Here is a 20,283-nt window from a genome sequence, read left to right as displayed (position 1 = left end):
AAAGATAATGATTTTGTACACAATCTTATGACAATAAATCAAAAATTTTTAGAACCTGTGCATTCCCACATGGAAGCCGACACCATCCATGCTCTAATTGAGAGAGGGAAAAAGGAGACAAACATCAGAAACAAAATATACAAAACGAAAAAGTGCCATGGTTTAAATTAAAGTGGCTCCAATTCAATAAAGGCGAACCAGAGGTGATAAAATACAAATTAAGTTTCGACGAAAAGGAGGAATTTAAAATTTTTGACATCAACAGAAGAAGACAGAGGTCGTCCTCTAATAATAGGAATTTGCTGCCCAGGTACGCAGAGCCGCGACCGCTGGATAAAAAAAATTGATGACATATGAAGTTTGTTAAAATACATCAACCCCGCCAGTCATCTTTTTTTTCAATCTCTGAAAACTGCTGATGATAGGGAAAAGGAAGAATCAGAAGATGATTTTGCTTAAGTTGATAATATGTATGTACCTAGTGTAAATTATAATATGTTACGTTGCTTTCAATAATAAGTAATGTTTCAGTTATGTATCTTCTATACCCAATATTATAGAATATAGAAAACAATGTTTTTTTAATTTTTAATAAAAAAATTGTTATTCTATAAATTTCTAATAATTGATTGTTTATATTTCATTACTGAGTCCAATACACTGCGGATTTTGACGAAAAAACACATTGACATTAACAACCAATGTCATCGGTTAAGGGGTCATTACTTACTTCATGTAGTAAATATTTCTATGCAATAACAACCAATGTCAATATGTTTTAATTAACCAAATAAAATAAATTAGGGTAAGACCCAGAAAAACAATCAGGTATGAATCACCTTAAAGTTGCCTAAATCACAAAAAGCCAAGTATAACTGAAGCGAAGTAAAAAAATATGAAAGTTTTAGGCAAATCTTTAAATCTGAATTACTACCTTGGAGAACATCAAGGACTGGGTAAGAAATGGAAGAATAGAATGGAACGATAATATAAGCCGCATGACTACAAATAGAGTAGTAAAAAAGCCAAGATACGGTTCTCCAACAGGAATATGAGCAGTAGGAAGACCGTAAAAACGATGGAACAACTTACTGGAGTCACATTGAAAAACATACAGAACCATGTCTACATAAAAAGAAGAAGAAGGAGAAGAAAATCCTAATGTTACTAGAAAAAAAAAACCTAATATACCCAATAATAAAATATTTACACTTACTTGGTTTTTTAACACTGTCAATTACAACCGCGGCACACATTATTAAAAAACTACAAACTCACAATTCACTCCTATTCCAATAAATATGCAGAAAGCCGTTTTACTTTCTAAAGTCAATGGGAAAATATTGGTATTCCGAACGTGTTTGATCGACTTGCATCGATGTTTCGCTAATGCGTTAAAACAAAAAGTTCTTTTGCGGAGAACCCGCTAGTTACACAATGAATTTATAATTTTTTATTTGCTATCTTAGAACGGGTCAGGGGTCTTCCCAAATAATTTTATAAATAGGTATATAACTAGTGATTCAATAATGAAAAATATTGAGCTGTACACTACAGATTGTGTGAAGTGTTTTAGTACATGCATGTTATGTCATTTTTGTTCTTGTAACCGTATTTGGCGTTAAGCAGTTTACAGGAACGGCTCCAGCACTTTCGAAAAAACCGAAAACTTTTTACAAAAGCCTACCTTATTATTTTAGTACTGAAATTTTATTTGAACATAGTTACAAAAAAGGTGTAAATATATCCTCAATAACGCATACAAAACGTGGACGATAATGGAAAAAGATGAAAAGTTACTCACTTGGTTTAAACGCAACACACTCAAAGATGTAGAGGACAACGATATAAGACGTAGGAGTTAGACTGTGTTTACAATCGATTATACATGCAAATGTATTCGTCAACAGACTTTGAGTTCATAACACACTTGTATTATTAAATGTTTTCAGACATTACTCCAGTCTTCAGAGACAAAAATGCTACTGAACCTCTTAAAATAATACAAAAAAGCTAAATTTTGCTGAGGATGTTAATTTTAGGACCCCGAAAAAGATGAAAGAAAGTTTGCCACTGCCCCCGGACTTTTCCCTAAAACCCCCTCAAAGGGAAACATCGATTTACCAAGAATTTGTACGTGGAATGAACCGTACTCAGAAATGAGCACTTAAAGCCCGGCATTTTTAAATATCAGTTACCCACGTGAAACCGTTTTTTTAAATACAAGTTGTATCAACTCGATGGTAAAAATTAGATATCCTATGAGCGGAGTGTCCTATCAACAAATATCAAAATGAGTTTTAAAGATAAAATGTAGCTTGTGAATGCAATTTTAAATTTTGCAGAAAATAAAGTCAGTTTTCATAAAGATGTTATATATATATATTATATACATATATATATATATATATATATATATATATATATATATATATATATATATATATATAAACTCATGGACAAAAATATCGAATATTTTGGATTTTCCCAATTTTTTTTTGTAGTCACTATTATTTCAAAATAATTTTAGATCACTGATATAGTGATATAGTAGGCTGATGTACTCAACTGGTTTGAAATATTTTGATGTTTATTTTGACGTTTATTCAGTGGTTAGTGTCATTCGTACATTTTATCATAAAAATCCTTCTTCAAGTAAAGAAAAAATCATACTAATTCGGTTATTTTTAGTTTAATTAAATATTGTTTTGATTTAGCTAAGTTTAAAACAAGTATCCCACCAATTCGACACTGCGATGAAATCCAAGTAGCACATATTGTAATTTTGTACGAGGAAGGATATGCACAAAAAGGTATCGCACGACGTCTCAGCAGAATTGAATATATAGTTTCGAATACTCTAAAAAGGTACTGGGAAACAGGAAATTTTATACGAAGGCCTGGTCAAGGACGCCCAAGCTGCACAACCGCAATTGATGACCATTTTTTGGTTCTTAATTCTACACGAAATCGTTCATTGACATCGATGCACCTCAGAAATGAGCTAGTAAATGTTAGACAAGTTAATGTGAGTAATATCGACAACTGGAAAAACGTTCTTTTCAATGATGAGACCAGAATCCTATTATGGAAGCCAGATGGTCAAAACTACGTCTCCAGGGAGTTGGAGAATGATTCGGCAGCTGCAGTGTCGCCCAGACCGTTAGTTTTGGAGTTGATGGCATAATTCTTTGGGAAGGTATTAGTTGGGAGGTACGTACCGCACTTGTGGAAGTGATTGGACGGATAACTGGTGATTCTTACGTTTAAAACATCCTGCAAGATCATGTTTTGTCATATGTTGGTGAAATTTAATATGAAAGATTCACGTTAATGCACGATAATGCTCGACCACATGCTTCTGCCATAGTGAGTAATTATCTTGATAAGTCCAAATTCGAAGATTGGATTGGCCACCGTTTAGCCCTGATTTAAATCCAATAGAGAACATGTGGGATCACCTAAAACGCAGCATACGACAAAGAAATCCTGTTCCAAATACGATAGAGCAGCTTCGGCTTGCTGCACAGGATAAATGGAATGCAATTTCCCAAGTATATGTCCAAAATTTACTTGCAAGCATGCTGAGAAAGATGCAAGCAGTAATAAGAGCTAGAGGGGGGAATACTCGTTACTGATCATGCACTTCTTTTAGTTAAAGTTAGTTTAGTTACTTGTTTAAGCAATTTAAATTATCATTTAAGTTTAGAGTAAAATAACCTTATTTACCTAATATTAAATATTTATTTTTTTCACAGTTTTCTCCGCATAAAAACTTAAAATTGTTCATTAAGCATTGTTAAAATAAACTCTATTAACTTTAGGTAACATTAGGTTAAAATTAAAATCTAATTTATTAAATAAATTTGTTGGAAGTGCATTCTTATGATCTTTCTAGTTCTTTACACTTTAAAATAAACCTTAATGTTTTTTACTAAGTTTTTATAATAATTTTTTTATATACATGTATTTTTATCACATGTTCTTTTGCTGTGCTAATTTGCAAACTATACCTAGTTTCAATTAATTGTTATATACAACGTTAACTCTGAATGTCCAGCTTTGTAAGCTTTTTCATATTTTTAACATCACTGACTGCTACATGTCTTTGTAAGGTAACACACTTTTGTTGCAACTTCTCGATGGATGTTTGGTTTCATATTGTTCTTTTTAGATGAACTGATGATGCTTTCTGAGCAGAAAGCGAAACGTCTTCAATAAATAGATGAAGTAGCCACCTTCTTTGTCTTTTATTTCTCCACTTTGACCGAAAAACCCACCACTCTTCGAGTGTACCTTAGTTTATTTTGGATTGGCGGTCGTACTCCTTTTCTCTCTCTCTTATATATATATATATATATATATATATATATATATATATATATATATATCTATGATGGAATTAGCTCTTCTGTCAACATAGAATAGAATATTTAGTCTACCCGACGAAAAGAGAGAGAGCGAATATTTATTCTACCGGACAGAAAGAGAGAGAGGGCGCCAACTACTTTTTTGAAGAAAAAATAGTAAAAAAGAAATTGGGATTATCATTAATTCTACCGGGGCAATAACGAACAATGTCGTTATAATAACATTGTCCAGCACATCTTACTTCGCTGTGGACAAGTATCTCTATTTCAAGTCTGCGAATTTTTAATGATACTGTTGCGAGTTCTCCAGTTTTATATATTGTTTTTACAGTCCACGTTGCAATAATATTTATATGTATTTTGTTTTTCCGCCTGGAGATTCTTCGCACCCCTGTCCCATTTAAGAGACTTCAGGTACTCGGGGCCGTTTTGTTTTGACTCCCCATAGTAATTTTTCTTGACGTATCCTAAGCGACTTTTATTGCAGTGGTTTTTTTTACCTTCTACATACTTGCCGTTGACCATTTATGGTTCATCCGCCTTGACCGCTTTGTCAATCACAAAACAAAGGATTGCCCTTCCACTTGCCAGCTCATCCGCCCGAAGCCGTTGACCAGTAAGCTCTCTTCTTCGTCAGCCCCGACCCTACCTACTACTGGCGTTAGTTAGCCAATCTCTAGTAGGTTTGCTCAGGTTACCAGGGTTCACCCGTGTGACCATGATCACATTTCTTGGAGGTGAGGATAGGAATTGGTATGAGAGGCTAGAGGTGCTATCTGAAAACAACACCTTATGATGAGCATCACTGCCCCATTTGAACCTCTTTTGTCAATAGGACACTCTAATCAAAAGATATCCAATTATTACCGTCGAGTTAATACAAATTTTATTGAACATTGAACGGTTCATTCTACGCAAAAAGTATTAATAAATATAGTTTTCTTCAAAATCATCTCAGCTACATTTTGGATTCGAGATCAGCACTTTCTTCATTTTTATTTTTTTCTTAACTTTCACAATATTTTTTTTATTTACCCAATTCCTTGAATAAAACGGTAAATTGATTTGTCATGCATACGAAAGTTGAGTTGTTTGTTCCAGTGGTCTAGTTAAGGTAAGTTTCCTCCCTGGGCTTTCCAACATATTTCCTGGGAAAAATTTTAGATTTTCATTTAATCTATCTAATTTAAACCCTATGGGACACTATGGGACAGAGCTAGAAGTACAGATATACGACATAGATGCAAGGTGGAGAACATCAAAAACTTGGTACGAAATAGAAGAGTAGAATGTAACGATCATATAAGCCGAATGACAACAAATAGAGTAGTAAAGACGGCAAGAGACGGTTCCCCAATAGGAAGGCGATCAGTAGGAAGATCACGCAAACGATGGAATGACAACTTACTGAAGGCACATTGAAAAACAGACAGAGTCATGTCCATATAAAAAGAAGAAGAAGAAATAAGAAGAAGAAGAATTTAAACCTAATCTCCTGGCCTGCAACTTCTATTGCATTTTCAGCCTTAAGATTTGCTTTTCTTTAGTTGTTCTTGAACTTCGTTTGCGCACCACCAGGTCTCTTTATTCTCCGACTTCTTTCTTAAGGTTTTTACGAGAATTTCAATGGCAATAAGTCTAATAATACTGACTATTTTCCTCCAGATTGTATTAGAGCTTCCTTTTATATTCCAGTAAATTTTTTCTACTATTTCTACCCTGATTAGATTTTGATCGTCATCTTTAAACATTCAGGATTTGATTTTTTGTGGTTCTCTTTGATATTTTTTTCGTTTTGTTACTTACTTCAATGTGCAGCACAAGCAACTTATGTTGTTGGCTCATAGTCACACTTTATGTTACAATCCTTACATTCACTTTTATCTTTGTTTCTCCTCATAATAATCTATTTTGGGATGATATTAAGTTAACTTTCTGTCTTTTGAAAAAATGTATTAACATTCGCCATATCTAATGCTGTTGCTAATTCAAGCGTATCATCTACAGCTTCATTTCTACTTCCAAAGTCTGGGAACAAGAGTCGAAAGGACCTCACTTCACTCCACTTTGACCTTTGATCCCATTTTTTTATGGAGGCGCGTATTATGTCATGTTAGGTATACGACAGATCACGTTAGGTGTGCGTCGGAACACGTTAGTTGTGCGTCAGATGACGTTAGGTCACGTCAGGTGTACGCCAGATCACGTCAGGTATACGTCAGGTCAGATTTTATGTCAAATTACGTTACATTTAACATCGTACGTGACCTGATGTACACCTGACGTGATCTAACGTCATCTGACGCACACCTTACGTGATCTGACGCACACCTAACGTGATGTGACGTACACCTAACGTGACATAATACACGCCTCCACCAAAAAATGGGATCAAAGATCAAAGTGGGGTGAAGTGAGGCCCTTTCTACTAACAAGCCATATTCTACTCTTAAAGGAAAAGTGAAAGAAGATTCTAATTTCTAGTAAAGCATTTCTATTCAATCAATCATTCAATCAATCAATAATGACTTTTTATTTCTCATTAAAAAAAATACAATACAATATCCCCTTAGCGAAATTTGTTCTCCTTGGCATATGCCATAGTTACAAGATAGTCAAGATAGACAAGACTGATAAAAAGATAATAGCTATACACGAACAAATTATTATTGCTAGTTTTAATATTTTTATCCTATTGAACTTTATGTATTTAGCGTATGGACTTTCACAGTACGATAAATATACAAATACAATAATATATACATATATATTAAATATATTATTTAAACACTAAAGATAGAATGAATGACACTAAATATTAATGTCCAATTTACATAGCCATTCAATTGCTTCTGGGGAACATTCCGCAAAGTCCTGGAGGTTTCCACGGTAGGCACGATTCAAGCAGTCTGAAACACAATGGCTTATGGTTGTCTAGATTGTCCGCAATCGCACTGTGGACTTTCTCCACGACCCCACCTGAACAGCGAATCAGCACATTTACCATATCCGGTACGTATACGATTAAGCCTTGCCCAAGTGGACCGGGGCAGATTTGATCCGATGAAACCCTGAGTTGGGGTGGATATCTTAATATAGTCCGATTCTACTGTTGGCATCCATCTTGTTGTCCATTGCCTATGTATATCATAGGAATTACCAATTTTTCGGGCAGATCGTATTGGAGGGTTTCTAGATCTCAGTCGCTGGTGCTCTTTTGAGATGTCTGGGATATCTTGATGTATTGGTAATTGTACGTTGGCTACAATTTTCTGGTACTCTCTCACTAATGCTGGTTTGGTTAAGTTGGACATCGATTTTGCTTGTATGTGCACTATTTAGCCATACTGGTGCACAATATTCTGCCACTGAAAAAACCAAAGCTAGAGCAGAGGTCCGAAGGGTACCTGCAGACGCACCTCAAGTTGTTCCAGCAAGTTTTGATATTAAGTTATTTCTTGTTCTTAGTTTACTGGTTCTTTACTATTATCTTGGAAGCCAATGGCCAGGTCGTCAGCATAAGCAAATTTTATCGATTTTGTTTCAGTTATATCTGCTGTATAAAGGTTAAATAATAAAGGAGCTATCACTGAGCCTTGAGGTAAGCCGTTGTTAAGTTTTCTAACGTTACTCTGTGCATCATTCATATATACCTGAAACAGTCTGTTAGTCAGTAGATCCTATTGAACTAACACCATGCTAGGCCATGCCTCCCTACAATAACCTGCTAACTCAGACCATCCCTGTCTCATCATAGTAACTACTTACACTCTACTAAGTTAATTTTTACCCAACCACTTTAACCTAATCTGTCTCAACATTGAACATTTTCCCAAAAAATGTACCACATCTTCCCTTTCCTTCGTGTAACACATTGAGCAAAACCTTTTTTCATCATTTCTGCTAGGTCGATCATTCAAATATAGAACTCCACATCTTAATTTAAACACTCATCGAATGTCCCCAAAATTTTCCATTTCCAGTATATAATGCATGTTCACTCCTTCTTCCCGCAGTTCTTTGTAGTGTCCATAAATATTTGATTCTATTGCTCTATTCTCAGCTTGCCGCTGTATCTTCTTCTTTTTTTCTATCATAGTCTCAATCATACTAGGCCAGCTATCTCTCCATTCCCATTCGCACATTACCTCAATACCAAATTTTTCTCCCATGCTCATCCATTCTTTCCACCAGCCACACCTTGCTCTTATCATTTCTTTCAAAAGAAATTTTGACAACCTATCATTCGAATATCCTAGAATTTTTTCAACATATTTTTTATGTAAATTCATTTTATATAGGCTGACTCTAGCAATGCCTGTCTCCAAATCTAACATAAAGTTAAGACAATCCCTTTTACAAAAAAACATTTTTTTTATATAACATCTTCTGATTATTTCCACCTCATCCTACTCAAATAGACCCCATACCTGCGACCCATAAGTCAAAATTGATCTTACAACCGACTCATACACTGTTACTTTAGCCAAATAGGGTATATCAGCCTTAGACAATAAACTATTCCAAGCAGTGTGAATCGCCACTTTCGCCAAACTCTGGCGCTTTTTTAGATGAGCTTTAAACGACAACTTGGGTGTACTATCATTTTCAAATAATTATAGTTATTCACTACCTCTAATACTCGATCATTCAGTTTCCAAGATTCCCTGATCACACCACCTCATCTTCTCAATACAAGAATTTTGGATTTATCTAAATTTATTTTTAGATTCCACATCCTGCAGTATTTTTCCAGTTCATTAATCATCCGCTGTAGCACCTTCGGATTGATTGCCATCAAAACCAAATCATCTGCATATAATAAAAGTCTTATAATCAAACCATTCATCTCCAAACAGCCTCCTAATGCTTCATGTAGGCCATTCAAGAAGAGCGCAAACAGTAATGGACGTAAAAGACATCCCTGTCTCACTCCTACATTACAGTCAAACCATTCAGATATACCTTTCTTTGACCAGACTGCCGATTTTGTATTCTCGAATATACTTTTTAACAAATTCAGCACTTTAGTAGATAATCCCAAGTGACCTAACTTGTAAAAAAGAGTCCGCCGATCATCTGTATCAAAAGCAGCAGCAAAGTCCACATAAAATGTATAAACATTTTTTACTTCCTGAGCATGTTGGATTTTTACTATACTCGTAAGATTTCTATTATATCTATGCATTATACCATTCCTTAAAAATTATAATAAATCTTTAAATATACCATAACTTTTCGATTCACTGTATTATCGCTATGCTAAATCCAATCCTGACAGCCAAGGATATCGACTTGAAATACTTCCATAATAATTCAAGTTCGTAGTCCCGTTCAGTACAGAAAAAGAATATTTATGTACTTAAAAGAAGCGCCATTACGCAAATTTATCACGTTATTTTCAGCCTTGGCTGTACACTAAGGCAACGTTGATCTACCTCACCCATTTGCAATTATTTTTTTCTAAATTAGGTAGTCCGGATTTTACTCTTTTACATGTGCTATTAAATGATCTTGGTAATGGTTAGTTTGCAGTTTTATTGCGGATATAAATAGTCAAGGGAAATTGTCTGTCAAATGATACAAGCTGTCGTTGAATTTGTTATGTAGAGTGTGGAAGGCAGTATTGGATAGTTCAGTCTTCTAAAAGTACGGGAAACTGTCAGAAAATGCCTTGGAGCCAAAATCACAATCGCATCCCCTTACGTTGGAAAACGGTAAGCCACTGAAACGTAATATAAATAAATAAATAAACTATATATAAAAATTGAAGAAGACGTTGTACCTAAAAATGTCTTCAGTATTAATAAATGAATCGGTCATTTCAGAAATATAATAAGTCAGGAATTATAGTTTTGAGTAAATAACAAAAAACTGTTTTAAAGCGCTGTAAGAAAAACTGCTTAATTGTTGCAATAATATTTCACTATCCTGTACATTATGCATTACATATTTTCTGTAAAAATTGTTTTTTCTTAAGACATATTACGGTTTAAAAAAAAAGTGACTTATGTTGTTTCAAAACAGAAATAAAAAAAATATTTTTTTTTGGAAATTTTATTGTCTGTCAAACAAAGTATAAGCATTACTGCCCATTCACACATGTCTCCGTTTTACTGTTCCGTTTTATCGTGTACGTGTTTTTTTCGTCGATGGCGTATGTAGTTGTATGAGCGACTTCACACATGGCACAGTATTCCGTATAGAGTAAAAAATATCGTTCCGTTAAAAAATGACATTCCGTTTTGTCATCGAATACTGGACGACGGAACATTTAAAAATATACGGTTACGTAGAATTTTAAGGGATAGATATTTTTGAAGTTATATTGAAGTTATACTTCTATACGCACGGTCGGCGTTGGAAATTTGCATGAGAGTGAATCTGTGAAACCATTACATATGTAAGATAATGAGTAAAAGAGAGACAGAAGATACATTTTCTCTCTCTTCCTCTCTCGAGAATAAAAATGTTCCTTTTGTATTTAATATTATATATATTATATATATAATATTGTATATATATTATATTATATATAATATAATATGTATTAATATTATTATTTATGTGATATGTTTTGTATTATTTAAAATTAAACGTTTATAATTATTTTAGGCTTTTGTATTTCAAAATAATCACTGTTTTACCGAGAACTGTCAATTTTGAAATCAGTTAGTGTCATGTCTAATTGGCAAATCCTTTACGTGTTTGGTTCATACGCTGGTGGTTGTGAGTTCGAATCCCAATTATGAACTTCCTTTTTTATTTTTGAAATATTTAAAAACCTCACATTAATCTTATTAAATATATGTAATATACGCAAAAAACATAAATTTTAAAATAAAATGAAAATTTACAACATAATCCGAGTTGTTCGTTTTTTATTTTTATCTTCGTAAAGTAAGTTAATGTATATTGGCAGTTTTAAATACTTATGAATATTACATTTTAATTTATATTGTATTATTATATTGAATTATGTTGCAGTGTATTTATTGTATTGTAATTTTTATATTAATAACAAAATAAACAATGAATTTTACTGCAGAGTATGTGTAAAATTTTTTTTTGCCTTCAACTCCTTTTATACATATATAAAAATAAAAATATATATTTTCATTAAAATATTGATACAATCCTTAATTTACTATACTCCTATTACAGGTCAAATGTTTATATACAGCAAACGATGCACCATATACCTATATAACTAATTCTTTTTCTCTTTCTGCTCACTCTTACATATAGCATTACATATGTAATGATTGTGCAGATTGACTCCTATATAAATTTTTAACGGCGAACACGTGTATAGAAGTATAACTTCTACCGGCAGTCCCACTGGACTGCCACACCCATTTTTTTTATACTGTGTCCGTGGCGGTTGGTGTGTGCGGGGTGTAGGAAAGGGAGTGATGCGACAGGTTTTGACTTGTATTTTCTATTGTAAATTCATAGAGAACGCGCGCGTGCATTCTGTGTAATAATTATTATAATCATAGATCAACCATGTCAACCAAGGAGTGGGAAAAGTTAATAGATAAGGAAATGTTAATTAGTTTGGTGGAAGACAGGCCAGTCCTTTGGAACAAGATGCTAGATAAATACAAAGACAATACTACAAAAGGCGACGGAAGTGATCAAAGAGTTTAAAGAAAGCAACATCGACATACTAGTAACAACAGAAACCAAAAAGAAAGGAAATGGAACGGAAACAATAGAAGACCATATCCACTGCTGGAGCGGAGTTAATAAAGAATGTAGAGCAAAGGCAGGAGTAGGAATACTAATCAAAAATAAGTGGAAGAACAGGGTTAGAACATGGGAACCAATCAACGAGAGAATAATTAAAATACATTTAGACATATACGGTAAAGAGACAGTGATACTCGGAGTATATGCACCAACAGACGATTCTTCGAGAGTAGAAAAAGAACATTTCACGGAACAACTCCAAAATCAAATAGAGCTAATTAAAAATAACGTGGAGATAATTATAACAGGAGACCTTAACGACAGAACCGGAAGGAAAGAATACGATAAAGTAGTGGGGAGATTTGGAGAGGATGAACAAAACGATAACGGAGAACGTCTGATTGAATTATGCGAACGAACTAAACAACCTAAAAATCACCAACGGATTCTTCAGACATAAAAATATTCATAAATATACATGGACGCAAGAAACACGAAAGCTGAAATCGATAATAGACTACATAATAATCAAACAAGATACCACAATAAAGATCAAAGATGTGCGAGTCAAAAGAGGAGCAGAATGTGGAACGGACCATAGACTACTGACAGCAAAAATGGGCATTAATTGGAAACATAACAAGACCCCCTCCACAGAAGAACCGTTGAACACTATAAAAGAAAAACAATACAATATAGAACTACTCCAAGAACAATCAATAAGAGAACTATACCAACAACGTCTAGACCAAAAATTAATAGAATTTAGATACGGCAACATCGAAGAAATATACGAGCATATAAAGGCGAGTATAAAGCAAGCAGCATTCGAAGCCCTTGGGGAAAAAGAACATATAACAAATAAACAGCACTATTATGAAATAAATGAACCAACAAAAAGAATAATTGAAGAAAAAAAGCAACTATACAAAAAATGGCTGACTACAAACAACGATGAAGTTTATAAAGAATATAGAGAAAAAGATAGAGAAGTGAAAAAACAAATAACACAGCAAAAGAATGAAGAATGGGAAAGAATCTGCTTAAATATTGAAACATATATAGGAGGTACAAGAACTTCGGAGTCATGGAAAGTACTGAGAGGATTGAAACAAAACTCAAAAGAAAAAATTAAATTGGGAAATATACAAGACAAAGAATGGAAGGACTACTACAAGGAACTATTAACAGAACAAAGACCACAATTCATTGGAAAAGTAAACAGGCGAAGACGAAGCAGATTCCCACAACAAGAAATAGAAATAACAGATAGGGAAATGAGAACGGCCATAAAAGCAATCAAAAATAAGAAAGCACCGGGACCTGGAGGCATCTCACCTGAGCTTATAAAATACGGATCAAACAAATTACACCGGATGATACAATGGATATTTCAGAAAGCCATAAATGGAGAACAGCTCCCAAAGGAATGGACGGCGGCATATATGACATCTATATTTAAGAAAGGAGATAGAAAACGATGCGAAAACTACAGAGGAATAAGCGTAATATCATCAATAGGAAGATTATATGGGAAGATACTGCGAGAAAAGATAGAGCAAGCGATAAAAGGCAAAATCGGGGAGGATCAGGCAGGCTTCACGGCAGGAAGATCATGCATAGACCACATATACACACTGGAACAACTGTTGGAAAAGAAAAAAGCAAAAAATAGAGATATACACTTGGTATTTGTGGATCTGAGAAAGGCGTATGACTCTGTACCAAGGTCAGAACTATGGGAGGCAATGTACAAATTAGAGATACAGACGGAACTCATAGAAGCTACAAAAGCTCTGTATAAAGAAAATAAAGTGTCCATTAAAATGGGAACAAGAATCATAGGAGACTTCACCACAACAAAAGGGCTCCTGCAGGGTTGTTCCACATCTCCAACCCTATTTAAAATATACTTAGAGAAAGCCTTGACTACATGGAAAAGAAAATGCGAAGGCATGGGAGTACCGGTACGGAACGAATACCTATATACGTTAAGTTTTGCAGACGATCAAGTAGTGATTGCACAAGACCAAGACGACCTCAGCTACATGATGAAGAAACTACAAGAAGAATATACCAAGGCTGGCCTAGATATTAACCTTGCGAAAACAGAGTACCTATCTACAAGTGAAGAAGACATAGAAGATCTACAGATTGATGACAACGTAACAATCAAAGGAAAGGATAAATTCAAATACCTGGGGTTTATAATCACGAAAAAGGCAACAACAGAGGAAGAAATTACACAAAGATTAGGACAAACAAGAACAGCAATCCGACAACTTAACTCAGTATGGTGGGATAGACACCTAAATATGAAGACACAAACGCAGATTTATAAAACATTAGTGCGAAGTATTATGACATATGGGGCCGAAAATTGGATTATAAACAAGAAAAACAGCAGTAAGATAATAGCAACAGAGATGGAATGCCTTGCGAAGATGCTGCAGAGTAACAAGAATGGATAGGAGAAGTAATGACGAAATAAAACAAAGAACATCAATAGAAACAGACATACTAACATATATAGAACAAAAAAGACTAAAGTGGTATGGACATGTAAGAAGAGCTAGCGACAGCAGATGGATAAAGAGAATAACCGAATGGAGCCCCATAGGAAGGAGGAAAAGAGGACGACCCCGAAAATCCTGGAGGAACGAAGTAGACGACGCCATGAGTAAGAGAGGACTAAACGATGGAGAATGGAACAACAGAGAGAGATGGAAACGGTTGAGCGAGGGAAGGCAGTGAATACTGTAGAATCCCTAAAATATATATACAATACTACAAGTAAAAGCAGGTTGGCGCGAAATATGTTTTATTTTATTGGAGGATTTTGAGGCTATGGAACAAAGACAATGTTTTAATATTTAATTATATTCTAAATAGCTTCATCTTGCCATGGAACTGATCCAGCTTCGGACATAAAATAGTTCACGGATTCTGTTCGAACTAAATTGGCAGTAATACCATCTCGTGTTCTTATTTCATGGGTTAGGTTTTCGTAACTAAATTCTTCAGATACGTTATTATGACTGTTTGAGCCCTCCTTGTCTCTTATAAAGTTATGTAGACTAGTAAATGCCTTAACAGTCCATACAGCTGTTGTGTTAACGATGTCTAAAGGCCGATGGAATATTCTCCACTTATTAGCTAAGATACCGAAGGCACATTCAACGTATCTCCTAGGTCTAGTTAAACGATAGTTGAATATTCGCTTATTTTTGTCCAGATGCGTCCCGCCAAACGGCCTTAGTAAATTTTCGTAACCCGAAACCTTCGTCTCCAATGACCACATAAGGAACTCTCGTTTCTGAGTCTCTTGTTAATATACATGGTGCTGGTATTTGTAGACTGCCGTCTAGCATCATTTTCCAAAATGTTGTCTCCTTGAATATTGATGAATCGCATTATTTTCCATAAGATCCGACAATGACGTATACAAACGATAGTCGGAGTCTACGATCGCTAATAATATGATGGAAAAAAAATCCTTGTAATTGATATACAGTGAACCGCTGTGCAGTGGTTTTTTAACTCGGATATGTTTTCCGTCGATAGCTCCGAGACAGTGGGGAAAATTAGCTTTTTTGTTAAATCCACTTGATATCTGTTCCCATTCTTCGACTGATGTAGGAAGTCGCATATATTTTTCACTTAAATTGTTCCATATGCATTTTGAAACTTTTTAATAAAATTGCTAACAATCGATACACCAACGCGATAGGTGTAATGAAGATCTTTAAATGAGCACCCGGATGCTGCATACCCGAAAATAAAATTGTTTTATACTTGTTTTATACGATATGTATATTGCTCGACTCTTTCGATATTCTGTTGGTTGATTGTAAGTTGAGCGTTTAGTATTGGTTTTTTACTAATTGTCATAAATTTGGTTTTCTTTATGTTAAGAGCTAGTCCGTATCTGTTGCTGACTTCTGTTATGCGATTTGTTAATATCTGTAAGTTATTCAGATTATCGGCAAAAACTATAGTGTCATCTGCATATCTAATGTTATTCAACCATTCACCGTTTATTAGTATTCCTTTCGCACAACCGTCTAAAGCTTCCTTAAATACCCATTCAGAATAAATGTTGAACAAAAATGGAGACAAAATACAGCCCTGTCGTACTCCACGTTCTATTGCAATTTTATCAGTTAACTGGTCTTCTATTTTGATTTTGGCCGTTTGATTGTAGTAAATGTTTCTGATAATTCTAAGATCTTTATTGTCAAATGAAACTTACTATTAAGTAATCATCAACCTTCTCTACATTTTTTCCATGTGTCCTTAGTTAAACATTGAACTGAACTGAAAGATAATTTTAATTGCAAGCCAAAAGAAAACTGTAGAGATTTAGCTTATGTAACAATTATTGAATCGATATTAAATTTAGTTTAAACCGGATTCTCAGTAGTGTGTACCGTTTCAATTTTATTGGATCGTTTTTACGTTGTAATTCATTTTTACTTATTTGGGGTCATGCATTCAATAAAAAGGTTACTTCTGCAGATTAATAGCAGATTTAAAAATAATACAGTTTTTCTTCAGGTCGTGTCGAAATCATATCAATATAATAAGTTATTTTTACACACTGAACGATAACTTATCTTAATATAAATATTAATATTTAATTAATTTTGAATGATTGTTGCATGGATTTGGAGAAATTCCACTACGCATCAAAGGTTGATACTGATATCCTGGTTCCAAATTTTGACAAATTAGATTAAAACCAACAATTTTTAAATAACAGTAAACACAGAATTGTAAGTTGGGAAGTAAATAAAAATAGAGACGTTTATGATAACACAGCATTAAAATTTTCCAACAGATTTTTTTAAAATTTTTGTCAGGAGCATCAAATTACAAATTATTGAAGAAATGCATCATCGTGCAAAAAATTAAATAAAACATTTGGTTAACAAACAAAAACGCGGAAATTAAACTTAAACTTACTTAGCACAGAAGCGGGACTAATTGCATTCGGAGTAGCGAGGATACACTGGATGGGACATTTAGGCCAGAAACATATATGTATAGTTGATTATCAGAGTCATTACCATCATCTAGCCTTCATTTATCACGTCCACTACTGAACATAGGCCTCCCTTAAACTCCTCCATTCTTTACGATTTTGTGCTTTTTGTTGCCAATTTTTGGAGATACGGCTGATGTCGTCAGCCCAACGGTGGTCTTCCTCTACTACGTTTATCTGCTCTTGGCCTCCAATTTGTAATTTTGCTTGTCCATCGTGAGTCGTGCATTCTCGCTACATGGCCTGCCCAGTTCCCTTTCAGTTCCACAACATCAGCAATACTCGTCCTTCTTTGCAGATCTTCGTTTCTTATTCGGTCCCACAACGTCACTCCCAGGGTAGACCGTTCCATTCGTCTCTGTGTCACTCTTAATTTCGAAGCCGTAGTCTTGGTTAGAGTCATGATTTCCGCCCCATAGGTCATGACTGGTAATACGCATTGATCAAATACTTTTCTTTTGAGGCTAATTGGTATGTTGGCTCTAAGTGTGTCACGCAGTTTTCCGAAGGCTGCCCACGTTAAAGTAATTCGTCTTTAGATTTCTCATATTTCTTCTTCTTCTTCTTCTTGTGCCACTCCTATCGGAGATTGGAAATCATCAAGGCTATCCTGACCTTATTTACAGCTGACATTTCAGCTGAGTACAGTGAGTATTTCTGGGTCTTTTCCTATCCTTCGCATTACTTTAAAATTTGTAACTCTTTCAACCCAACTTATCTTCAGCATTCGACGGTAGCACCACATCTCGAAACTTTCAATATTTTTTATATTGTTCTGTTTGAGAGTCCAGGCCTCTACACCGTATAATAGCGTGTTCAATACGTAGCCCCTTAGCATTCTTAATTGTAGAGGGATGCTTATATCTCTGTTGCAGAAGAACATGCGAACATGCAAAGTCCACTCATTTAACATATCTGTGGCTTCTCCTAAATTATCTGTGATAAGGACAATGTCATCTGCGAAAGGAAGATGTTTAAGCTTTTCGCCGTCTAGTGTTACTCCTCTGTGGTCCCAATTGACCATCTTATCCCACGTTTTATTTTTATTGGTCGGGTTTTGTTGTGTATCTTAACAGTCATAGTGGTATTTTTGTAAATATTGTAAATAAGTTCACTATACCTGTGGTCAATCTTGCTGTAATTCATTATTTCTATAATTCTGTCTATTTCGATCATGTCGGACGCTTTATGAAAATCCATGAAAGTGAGAACAAGAGGTTTGTTGTATTCTATAGATTTTTCAATGAGTGTCTTTACTGTATGAATGTGAACATTGGTACCATAATTGAACGGAATCTTGCCTGCTTTCTCGGTTGGTAGAAATCCAATTTTTTCTCCAATCTTGATATCACTAACTTAGTGAAGAGCTTGTTTATGTGGTTCAATAGGCTAATAGGTCTATAATTTTCTAGGTATGTTCTATCTCCTTTTTTATGCAAAAGGATGATTATAGCATTGTTCCGTTCTTTGGCACCTCTCTTTGCTGCGAACATAGATTAAACAGTTTACTTAATTTATTTAGTAGTATATCTCCTCCACTTACGATAGCTTCTATTACAATTCCATCCTCTCCTGGGTCTTTGTTATTTTTTATTTTTCTTAATGCTTGTCGAATCTTATCTACCTTTATCTCTGGCATTAGTTCATAACCTTGATTCATTCATCTTCTTTAAAACGGCTGTTTCTATTCCTGTTTGATGGAGACAAATCGTGAACTCAGATGGAAGTGTGTAAGTAAGATTGAAAAGAAATTTCGAGAAACTGGCACGGTTGAAGATGCACGCAAATCAGGTCGCCCTTCTGTAAATTGTAATACATTAGATTTTCTGCTTGCTTTTGAAGAAGATGCGCACACTTCTGTTCGTAAGGTTAGTCGTGATCTTGATCTTTGCAAAACAACGGTACACAAAGTAATAAAACTTGAAAATGGCACCCCTGTAGATACACACTTGTACAGGAATTAAATGAGGATGATCCAGATAAAAGAATACAATTTTGCGAAACAATGATGGATAACTGCCACCGAAACCCTCTCTTGTTCAAAATATTATTGTTTCTGATGAGGCTACGTTCACATTAAATAGTGAGGTCAACCGTCAGAATTCTAGATACTGGACAAAATAAAACCCCAACTGAATACTTTAGTTAATTTATTCCCCAGTAGAATTAATCCTAATGGGAATTACAAAAACCCAACAGCGCCAAGAAAACATAACAATACATGGAGAACAAATTAAAAGAGTTGAAAAATATAAATATCTGGGTACAATAATTAACGAAAATAATGAGTATACAGAAGAGATTAAGGCAAGAATAGGACAGGCATGAAATTCTTTCAACAAACTGAAAAAAGTACTCTGCAGCAGGGACATTTCAATTTCTTTAAAGATAAGACTTCTGAGATGCTACGTGTTCTCTGTATTATTTTATGGATTAGAGGCTTGGACTTTAAAGAAATATGTTTCGGACAGATTGGAAGCCTTCGAGTTATGGGCCTACAGAAGGATATTAAGAATAAGTTGGGTGAATAGAGTCACGAATGTCGAGATGTTGAGAAGAATGGGAAAAGATAAAGAGGTTTTAAATACAATTAAACTCAGAAAATTGCAACATCTGGGACATGTCATGAGGGGCGAGCGTTATAACTTGTTGCAATTAATAATGCAAGGAAAAATACACTGTAGAAGGAGTCGCGGAAGAAGACGCATCTCCTGGTTAAATAATGTGAGAGCTTGGTTTAACTGCACTTCTGCTGATCTCTTTAGAGCAGCGGCGTCGAAAGTGCAAATTGCCATGATGGTTGCCAACCTTCTTAGAGGAGATGACACGTGAAGAAGAAGAAGAAATAATCCTGGAGGTTTTGATAAAAGTTTATAGTTTCAACAGGATAGTGCGCCTCCGCATTATGCTTTAGATGTTCGAAGATACCTAAACGAAATTGAATTTGAATTGAATGGCCAGCGAGGTCGCCAGACCTCAATCCTTTGGATTATTTTATGTGGGGTCATTTGAAGAATGTTGTTTATAAAACGAAACCTGCAAATACTGGAGACTTTAAAACAGGAATTCGTAAAGAAATAAACAATATTTCTCAAGAAAGCATAAACAAGGTTCTACAAGAATTTGTACAACGTTTGGATTACTGTCAAATACAACAAGGACTACAAATTCGAA

General features: G+C 34.7%; 1 protein-coding gene across 1 annotated transcript in view; it reads right to left on the bottom strand.

Annotated features, from left to right (window-relative positions):
* The window catches only part of LOC140447335 (putative inorganic phosphate cotransporter), a 71,794-nt gene extending 70,248 nt beyond the window's left edge, over nucleotides 1-1,546 (bottom strand). Inside the window, exon 1 of the mRNA XM_072539938.1 lies at nucleotides 1,217-1,546. Coding sequence (XP_072396039.1) covers nucleotides 1,217-1,256 — 40 coding nt within the window. The 5' untranslated portion in view covers nucleotides 1,257-1,546. The remainder of the gene's footprint in view (nucleotides 1-1,216) is intronic.
* Between the last annotated feature and the right edge of the window lie 18,737 nt (nucleotides 1,547-20,283).

Source organism: Diabrotica undecimpunctata, chromosome 8, assembly GCF_040954645.1.
Source record: "Diabrotica undecimpunctata isolate CICGRU chromosome 8, icDiaUnde3, whole genome shotgun sequence".
NCBI lineage: Eukaryota > Metazoa > Arthropoda > Insecta > Coleoptera > Chrysomelidae > Diabrotica > Diabrotica undecimpunctata.
Note: the sequence above shows the minus strand (reverse complement) of the source record. Positions and strands in the feature narration are given on the sequence as shown.